This window comes from Chiloscyllium plagiosum, chromosome 25 (genome assembly GCF_004010195.1).
Source record: "Chiloscyllium plagiosum isolate BGI_BamShark_2017 chromosome 25, ASM401019v2, whole genome shotgun sequence".
Classification (NCBI taxonomy): Eukaryota; Metazoa; Chordata; class Chondrichthyes; order Orectolobiformes; family Hemiscylliidae; genus Chiloscyllium; species Chiloscyllium plagiosum.
This window is the reverse complement of record NC_057734.1, coordinates 50,386,971-50,397,104: the sequence shown is the minus strand read 5'-3', so window position 1 is coordinate 50,397,104 and position 10,134 is coordinate 50,386,971. Positions and strand designations below refer to the sequence as shown.

The 10,134-nt window shown below is 40.9% G+C and overlaps 1 protein-coding gene across 4 annotated transcripts in view; it reads right to left on the bottom strand.

The window, feature by feature from the left end:
- si:ch211-225b11.4 (thyroid adenoma-associated protein homolog) overlaps positions 1-10,134 on the bottom strand; it is a 240,776-nt gene that overhangs the window by 217,818 nt on the left and 12,824 nt on the right. For 3 of the 4 annotated variants that reach the window (XM_043716172.1, XM_043716173.1, XM_043716176.1), the window contains exons 2-4: positions 4,293-4,357; positions 3,448-3,475; positions 1,193-1,338 (exon numbers count right to left, since the gene is read on the bottom strand). In XM_043716172.1, the coding sequence (XP_043572107.1) occupies positions 1,193-1,338; positions 3,448-3,475; positions 4,293-4,357 (239 nt within the window). The remainder of the gene's footprint in view (positions 1-1,192; positions 1,339-3,447; positions 3,476-4,292; positions 4,358-10,134) is intronic. The other variant, XM_043716174.1, reaches the window with a different exon arrangement.

Here is a 10,134-nt window from a genome sequence, read left to right as displayed (position 1 = left end):
CGATTTTCCTGCTCCTCGGATGCTGCCTGACCTGCTGTGCTTTTCCAGCACCACTCTAATCCAGATTCCAATCCAAAGCCTAATGATGGCTTGCAATGAAGCACACCCATTGTTTTTCTCTGGTTGGATCTATGCTAGTGTAACAGAGGAACAGCGTCAATAATTGCTTCAAAACAAAATATTGTAATGGGAAAGAGGCAGTCTTAAATATTGTAATGGGAAAGAGGCAGTCTTATCAGAATCATTTGCCACTGAAGGCCATTCATGCTATTGAGTCTGTATGTCTGTCATCAAATTTAAGGTCAAAGTTTTCTTACCTGATGCCAAAAATTGTGCTAAGAAGGCATTTGGTGAAGGAGCAGGTGCTGTGGGAACTGGCTTCAATATAGGACCTAATTTCTGGAGCTGTTTAGGAGGCCTATATCCAAGCCCTGGAAAAGTGCCAGCTTTTGGTACAGCAAAAGGTGTAGAAACATTTGGTGGATGCATAATAACATTACAAAGCACTCCTTGTAGTTTTGTGGTGAAGTTCAGATGATGAAGGAGCGTCGCTCCAAAAGCTAGTGTGCTTCCAATTAAACCTGTTGGACTATAATCTGGTGCTGTGTGATTTTTAAGTTCCAATTTGGACTGCCACTGACCTTCTTGTTCCATAACCACTAACTTTTACTGGCAAGTGTACTGTATGGCACTCTATCAAATGGTTTCATGTCCACCACATCAAACATTCTCCTCAAACACTCTTAGTTGGTTCATCAAAAAACATAGTTAAACATTTGACTTTAGAAAAATCCAGTCATCCCTGAACAAATCTGCATTTGCTTGAGGGTTATTTTTATCCCAAAGTATAATCATTTCTAGAAGCTTCTCCACTACCAGGGTGAAACTGGCTGGCTTGGAGTTTTTGGTCATATCCTTGCATCCTCTTTTGAATAAAGGTGTAACATTTGGATTATAACTTCACTAATACAATGAATAAAATAAATCTTAGAAACATTAAAATCATGACTTTTAACTGTTCATTCAAGAGTGCCCCTGCAGATGGTGGTGAGAGTCTACATTCCACCTCAGGCACATCGACAACCGACATTGCTTGGAGACTGCTCATCATGAGAGAGGTCTCAACACAACAAACCGGTCCATTAAACTACAGCAAACACACTAAAAAGGATAAGCAATGGAAATGCCTCACCTTGACAGTCAGTTGACTCCAGTCTCTGTTGCCTATGCTCTCGGACTCCAACAGGTGACTAAGGGTGTCAGACACTCTATTTAACAGCAGTTCAAGGTGATCAGTGCAGGTAAACCAGCCCACATGCTTCTCCACACAAGCACTGACTGAAAGAATGACAAAACTTCCAAGTTACTGCCAGTTACAGTCAATCACTTCATCGCCATGAGGATTAACTGCGCAGTCTAATAAAAAGAGACAAACAACTCCCTGGAATAATGGGATTACTGGAATCAACTATAACAAAACCCCATAAAAGTCCAACAGATAGCCACTCTGGAATGCAGCATAGATTCACACCAAAATGGCTAAAGACTCAATAGAGTGTGTAGCCAGCCCAGGACATCAGGAATGAGAAATTACAAATTAATTTTAAAAATGTGGGCATAAGGAAGGAAGAGCACAGGGTCAGGCATTCCACTTTCATCTCTTGCATTGGGTTCAAGTTCTGCCCAAGCCAACATAACAAACTCTCCTCTGGCTGCAATCTGAAGTAAATATCAGCCATTTTCGATAGAGCTCCTGCACAGAACTGGCGATGAATAGCAGAGTCAGAACTGGAAATGATTTACACTTAGGCAGTGCAGGGCAGTTAAATTCAGGATTGTTCTCTGCACTAAAGGAGTTTTATTCTATATCTAAGCTGTACTGTACCTGTCCTGGATAGTACACTGGGAGCCAGCTTCCCAACAGATGTGAGTGCCAACAGTTGGAACTCCTGAAGTAAGCATACAGGAAATGCAAATGAAGTCCTGCAGCAATTACCAAACACAAGTTTTTGTAAGGTCATGGATCATGTGTCCAGAGGTAGGTTTGCTATTATTGTACCACATGACCTCCTGATTACAATACAGTAAAGGCATCGAAGAACAAGTCTGTACTTGTTTTGAAAAGGACCTTGAAGAATTTGCACCAATTGTAAAGGAATCAAATGTAACTTTCTTCGTAGTAAGAATTAATGATCAATGAGGTTGGCAATATTTGACCTGGAATCAGTATCGACAGGAAAGAAGTTAAAACACAGAAGCCTTGTGGCTGACAGACACAAAGGAGAGTAAGAAGGCAAAGGACAGTTGTAAACAGAAGGCAATCAGCACACAAGTGCAACCAAAGAAAAAGCAAAGAAAGAAAGACAAACACAAATGTATATGAAGTGAAGACAGTAAAGCTGTCAATGAAAAGGCTAATTTTCTGTTGAGTAAAAAGAAAAACAGAATTCGATCAGCTTTTGCAGATGCAATGCACAAGAGAGCTTTTAAAAAAAGACAAAATTCTAAAAAGTGATGAACATAACCTCAACAAGTAAAATTGCTGACAGTTTGTATCAGAGGACCAAATCATGAACCAGGTACTATTGGTCATTCAGTTAAAATGGAAATCTCAAAAACTAGGCCCACAAGATTGACATGGCCAGACAGGAGAGAGTGATAGATGTGTGCCTTGACGGTTTTAACTCTATCCAGGGACATTCTTCCCCCATCCTTAGTCTGTGCTTTCCTGTCATACCACTTACGTCTCCTGCTACGATTGCCATAGGGAAAGTGTAAACCACAGGGAAAGTGACCAAGTGAAGAAATTGCCAAGATTGGATAGAATACACCTGCCAGAGAATGCAAATCACATCCAAACAATTTCGTTGAAAGCCTGAGGTTGAAGCCATATCCGTTTGGAGTTAAGTAGGTACTTGTTTTTGCCTGAGATGTACCTGTACCGGTTGTTCTGCTATAACGCCCATTTCGTTAACACAAATTCACTGTAACACAATTGACAAATTGAAGACACTGTTTCTAAAGTGCGAACTTTTAAACGTGTATTGGCTGTAATGCAATTACATCACCAATACTTTAAGCGCTGTTCCTAAAGCATAATTTTTCTATAACACAGAGTTGCACATGAACATAACTATCACGTTATAGAAGAACCACCTGTATTGTATTGACTGTGTACACTGAAAATTACCTTTTTATTATAACTTGCCTGTTAAATCATGTATATTTTGTATTGATTCTGATTGTCCTCAAATTAAAAACTAAAAAAAAGTGAAATCTCGGCAATTTCTTCACTTGGTCACTTTCCCCGTGGTTTACACTTTCCCTATGGCAATCGTAGCAGGAGATGTAAGTGGTTTGACAGGAAAGCACAGATTAAGGATGGGGGAAGAACAAGCACAACACCAGTGTGTGATCTGCTGAATATAAACAGACCCAGTCACATACCTGTTTGCAGCTCAGTCACTGACAGCACCTGAAAACAAGAAAGTGGAGAAGGGGAGGCAACAGAGTGAAACATGGCTTATTACAAAGCAAAATAATGCACTGAATAAATAACAGCTTGTATGAGAGAGGGGTCAAAATGCAGTCTATGATCAAAGAAATCTATATATATATATATATACACATACACAAAATTACACATACGGAGGGAGGACATTTAGTCTCTCTGTTTAATGATCTAAATACCTGTCTTATACACCTATATATCCTATCCCTTAAAATGTCTGGATGACAAAAATCTATCAATCCCAGATTTAAAATGAACAACTGACCAAGGTCAATTGCCACTTGCCAAAATGAATTCTGAACTTTACCACCCTTGACGTTTTGCAATATCATTCCTGAAAAGTTTGGCTCAAACGTTTTGGCAAATTTCGCCTCAGTCTAACCACGGTTTTGTGTGTCTTTGGCAGAATTTCTTGCCCCTAATATTCCCTCTTCCACACAAACAGACGCACACACCCTTTTTCCTCCTCCTTTCATAAAGACGCTGACAAATTGCATTCCCACGAGCCTCTAATTCCTTGTCCACTTGCTGTCCATCAGCATGGATCAGTTTCAACACACAAGCGACACACACATTAGCCCCCAGACAAATTACATGCGCGCTGTTCCATTTCAGCCTGCAATCTGCTTGCTCACCGTCCAGTCCTTTGATGACAGGAGAGCTCGAGAGAGCTTACTAGTAACACCACAAAGTGTCAACATGGAGTAAGAGCCAACAATGTTAAATGACATAATATACCCATGAACTCCCCAGTTAGTCTGCACTATTAAACCCCACGTACCCCCTCTCTCTCCAGTACGTCACTCTGCATCTTCTTGATCACTGCATTCCTCTTCTTCTGTTGACCTATTAATCAACATCAAAAACATGACTGTGAGAAAGAGACTTGCATCTGTATAGACTTGTACACAGTTATATAGGTCACAGGATGTCTAAAAGCACTTTACAGCCATGATTTGGAGATGCGGTGTTGGATTGGGTATACGAAATTAAAAATCACACAACACCGGATTATAGTCCAATAGGTTTAATTGAAAGCATTAGCTTTCGGAGTGCTGCTTCTTCATCAGGTGGTTGTGGAATACACAATTGTAAGACACAGAATTTACAGCAGAAGTTTACAGTGTGAACAGTAGAATGAAACTTGATCGCACATATCGACACAGACATCAAGTTTCTACAGAAATGCAAGCATGCAGGGAAGATCCCAAAAGGATTAAACTAATGTGGTCATTCTAACATTTGATAGACTTAAAAACAATCAAAGTATTTTTCAATGTATAATTTCAGTTACATCACACTGTAAGCTTTTGCTATAAATTCTGTGTCTTACAATTGTATACTCCACAACCATCTGATGAAGGAGCGGTGCTCCGAAAGCTAGTGCTTCCAATTAAACCTGTTGGACTATAACCTGGTGTTGTGATTTTTAACTTTTTACAGCCAATGATATACATAAAACTTTGTTTTAACCAAGACCATATCAACTGACACTCCTGATAAACTGGCAAAAATTATATACTTCAAATACAACAATCTACCACGATGTCCAAGTATTTATGCTGTACATAAGTTATAACCGCGACGTGTTTTTCCTTGTACTATGTTTCTTTTACTTACTGTGTGTGTTTTACATTGATTTTTAGTAGGTGTGTTGATGTTTTACAAAGAACTTTTTGAGAGATGTTGACGTCTCAAAGCTTCATATTTGGTCAGTTTACTGCGATTGTACGTATATCTTAATTATCTGGAATATTTCATCAACTAGCACACTTCTAGTCCCATAGATGTGGGCGGCACGGTGGCACAGTGGTTAGCACTGCTGCCTCACAGCGCCAGAGACCGGGGTTCAATTCCCGCCTCAGGCGACTGACTGTGTGGAGTTTGCACGTTCTCCCCGTGTCTGCGTGGGTTTCCTCCGGGTGCTCCGGTTTCCTCCCACAGTCCAAAGATGTGCAGGTCAGGTGAATTGGCCATACTAAATTGCCCGTAGTGTTAGGTAAGGGGTAAATGTAGGGGTATGGGTGGATTGCGCTTCGGCGGGTCGGTGTGGACTTGTTGGGCCGAAGGGCCTGTTTCCACACTGTAAGTAATCTAATCTAATCTAGATGCCAGTTAATAAAAACTTTGCCATACTTAGTACTATCAAATTTGTAATTCAGGACACAAGAGAAATATCCATCTGTAGTAAGAAATGGGTGAGTGTTGTAAGCAGTAGAGATAGGAGAGAGGAAGTGAATGATGCAAATGAAAAGAATGAGAGGATGCGGGTGTGAGAGCAAGCAAGTGATGCGGGTGGTGAAGTTGGGAGCAAACAAGTGTTGCACACAATGGAGATAGGAATGAGTGAGTGGTAAGAGAGATTGAGGTGGGCAGGAGCATGCCAGTGTTATCCCAGATGGAGATGGGAATGAACACACAATGACAATGGGAGAGATCGAGCAAGTCTTGCAAGTAAGTGGAGATAGGAACAAACTAGAAGTGGCAATGGGAGTAAAGTGAATTGAATGATGGAAGTAGATTGGGGGCAGTCAATTGGAACAAAAAGGGTGGATAAGATGGGATTAGAGTGAGTGAAGGCAAGGGGTATGGAGAGACAGGAGGAGATGAGAACAAAGAGAGTGAAGGTGACGACAGTGGAGATGCAGAGGAGATGGGATGATTTTTTTTAACCCTTCTTACAATATTGGCATCTCAAGCTGAGCCAACATTTATTACTCTTCCCTGGTTAGCTTTGCAAAAGTGGAGTGGTGGTGAGCTGCCTTTTTGCTGCATTCCATTCAGTGCATGTGCACCATCTATGTTATTAGGATCAAGTTCCAGGAAACTGATCCAGCAACAGTGAAGGAATGGTGATATACTTCCAAATCAGGATAGGAGGTAACTTGGACAGAAACATGCAGGTGGTGGCTATCCCATGTATTTGCTGCCCTCATCCTCCCAGATGATTGCCATTATGGATTTGGAAGCCTCCTTGATAAATTTCTACAGAGCATCTGGTGGATCATACAAAATACTGCTACTGAGTGTCGGTGGATGTTAGCACATGTGGTACCTATCAAGTGCTTTATCCTGAATGGTGTCAAGTTTCTTGAGCGTTGCTGGAGCTGCATTCATCCAGGCAACTGGAGAATATTCCATCACACTCCTTACTTATGTCTTGCAGATGATGGACAGGCTGTGGGGAGTCAGGGTGTGGGTTACTCCTCATAGGTCTCTGAGCCTCTGATCTGCTCTTACAGCTACAGTATTTATATAGCTAGTCCAGTGGAGTGTCTGGTCAGTAATAACTCCCAAGAAACTGATAGTGGGAGATTCAACATTAGTCACGCCATTAAATGTTAAAGGAATATATTTATATTCTTTCTTGTTGGAGATGGGACTTGAGATAGCTTTCGCAAATAGAGTTAAGGAGAATCCAAAGGGTTTTTACGAATATATCAAGGACAAAAAGGTAACTAGGGAGAGAATAGGCCCCCTCAAAGATCAGCAAGGCGGCCTTTGTGTGGAGCCACAGGAGTATTTTGCATCAGTGCTGAAAATGTGTTGCTGGAACAGCGCAGCAGGTCAGGCAGCATCCAGGGAACAGGAGAATCGACGTTTCGGGCATAAGCCCTTCTTCAGGTATTTTGCATCAGTACTTACTGTGGAAAAGGACATGGAAAATATAGCATGTAGGAAAATATATGGTGACATCTTGCAATATGTCCATATTACAGAGAAGGCTGGATGTCTTGAAACGCATAAAGGTGGATAAATCCCCAGAACCTGATCAGGTGTACTGTAGAGCTCTGTGGAAAGCTAGGGAAGCAATTCCTGAGCCTCTTACTGAGATATTTGTATCATCGATAGTCACAGGTGAGGTGCCGGAAGACTGGAGGTTGGCTAAAGTGGTGCCACTGTTTAAGAAAGGTGGTAAGGACAAGCCGGGGAACTATAGACCAGTGAGTCTGACATCGGTAGTGGGCAAATTGTTAGAGGGAATCCTGAGGGACAGGATGTACATGTATTTGGAAAGGCAAGGACTGATTAGGGATAGTCAACATGGCTTTGTGCGTGGGAAATCATGTCTCACAAACTTGATTGTTTGAAGAAGAAACAAAGAGGATTGATGAGGACAAAGCGGTAAATGTGATCTATATGGACTTCAGTAAGGCGTTTGACAAGGTTCCCAATGGGAGACTGGTTAGCGAGGTTAGATCTCATGGAATACAGGGAGAATTAGCCATTTGGATATAGAATTGGCTCAATGGTGGAAGACAGGGGGTGGTGGTAGAGAGTTGTTTTTCGGACTGGAGGCTTGTAACCAGTGGAGTGCCACAAGGATCAGTGCTGGGTTCACTACTTTTCATTATTTATATAAATGATTTGGATGTGAGCATAAGAGGTATAGTTAGTAAGTTTGCAAATGACACCAAAATTGGAGGTGTAGTGGACAGCGAAGAAGATTACCTCAGATTACAACTGGGTTCTGTGAAGTGACAGATGGAGTTTAATTTAGATAAATGTGAGATGCTGCATTTGGGTAAAGCAAATCTTAGCAGGACTTTCACACTTAATGGTAAGATCCTAGGGAGTGTTGCTGAACAAAGAGACCTTGGAGTGCAGGTTCATAGCTCCTTGAAAGTGAAATCGCAGGTAGATAGGATAGTGAAGAAGGCGTTTGGTATGCTTTCCTTTATTGCTCAGAGTATGGAAAGTTCTTAGAGGCTCTTAAACTATCGAGAATCATGTAATATGAGTGGAAAAAACCCATGGAACTTATCACCATATCAGTGTCTGTTTAGAACATCATGACTGATTGTCCATCCCCCTTAATGTTCAATGCAATCACCTCTTATTCTCTTACTGAGCTTCACTTACTGCTCATGGTGCCATCATCCCAGGGATTAGTCTGGTGAAACTTGGGAGGAAGTCTATCCACAGTACCCCAAATACCGCCTCAACAGCACTCTCCTGGATGATCACAAAGCACCTTTCCTTTCACTTAGACATCGCCATTTATTTCCTGCGCCACAAAAAAAGCCATTCCTTCTCTATGAACTACGACTGATATGGAATTTATAAGTCCCTTACATTTGTACGTCAGAATCAATAAAGCGAGCACCAGAGTTGCCTATGGAGCTGTGCATCACTCTCAGGGAGAATTTAATTGAGATTGAATATACTTAAAATAAGGGATGATCATGTACCTGAATAGAAATGAGATGTAGCAATACAGAAAACAGGCAGAGAAAGGGAGCTATCTTTACTTCTCTCACAGGATGTATGCAGCCCTGGTTAGGGCAGCATTTTATGCAGATCTTGAACTGAATGGCTGGTTCAGCTGTTCCACAGCACCGTAAAGAGTAAGTCGCGTAGCTGTGGGTTTGTAGTGTTACAACACAGGATAAATCTTCCTGCTTAATTAAAACCAGCAACAGAGAAAAGATTTATCCCATGCAGTAATCTGTCATAATTCTCGAGTCCAAATCTATTTAAAGTAAAAGTTAACAACATTATTTCTTAAAGCATAACAGAGAATGATAAACGAATGACTGTTTACAACTTCTTCCTCTAACCTGTCTTTTACCTTCCCCCTCCACAATACTAGTCCGATAAGACTCCTAATTAAGATTTACAAAACAGAACTTCTTATCTCAAAATCAGGAAGCTTTCGGTTCTTCTCCGTATTCCTGTCTTCTTTTCTTCTTGGGGACTCTGCTTCACCAGTTACTAATCAATAAAAGTACCAATAGGAGAGCTATTTTTCAGGCAGTCTTTGCATGCTGGTCGCTCGGCAGTTCTCCTCTCAATTGTTCAATTTTCCATGGTCTTGTACCGCCAAACGATTGGGGATTTTATCATTGGCTTTTAAGATTGTCAATATAATAAATTCATACTTGGTTGGAGGTGTGTATTTTGGGGTATAATTTAAAACGTTTTGCTAAATTTGTTTTTGTTTCGAGACAATGAGCTAATCGGGTTATTTGACCAAATGTTACATTATATCTATGTTTCAGAACACTTGGTGCTGTCAGATAGTTATTGCTGGCTTTTAATTCTCTCAATGGTACAATACACCCACGTGTTCATCACAGAAGTCACACTGAAACCTGATGAAGCAAGCATGACACATTGACTCCCTTAAAGGTCTTGAGGCAAGCAGATTGGTTTTTATAACAAATGATAATGGTTGCCAATTTCCAATTTCCTTCATGAGATATCAACAGACCATTATTCTGTGGCTCTAGATTATCAGTCAATGTCTTCACCACCATAAACTGTCTTCCCGTACGTGCAGAGAACAAGTGAAACATACTCAAGAGCAATTATTTAGTGACGGACATGTGGTTAGAAGGAACGTGAAACTATTGCATTCGGATTGAACAAAGGCACAAATGGTTTATTCAGAAATTGAACTGAGACTGAGGACGATATCATGATGGTGGCATTGGACAGGATTGGTGAGTGGGGAGGACATGGAGATGTAAATCTGTGAAGGACAAAATGGATTATGGAGTTTGAGAACAGTCTGGCTCCTTCTCGCATATCAGTGAGTAATTTATAAATAGTAGTTTGATAGTTATAATATATAAGGAAAGGAATTTTTGTTTGGAACTGAAGGCATTGACTTGCACTTT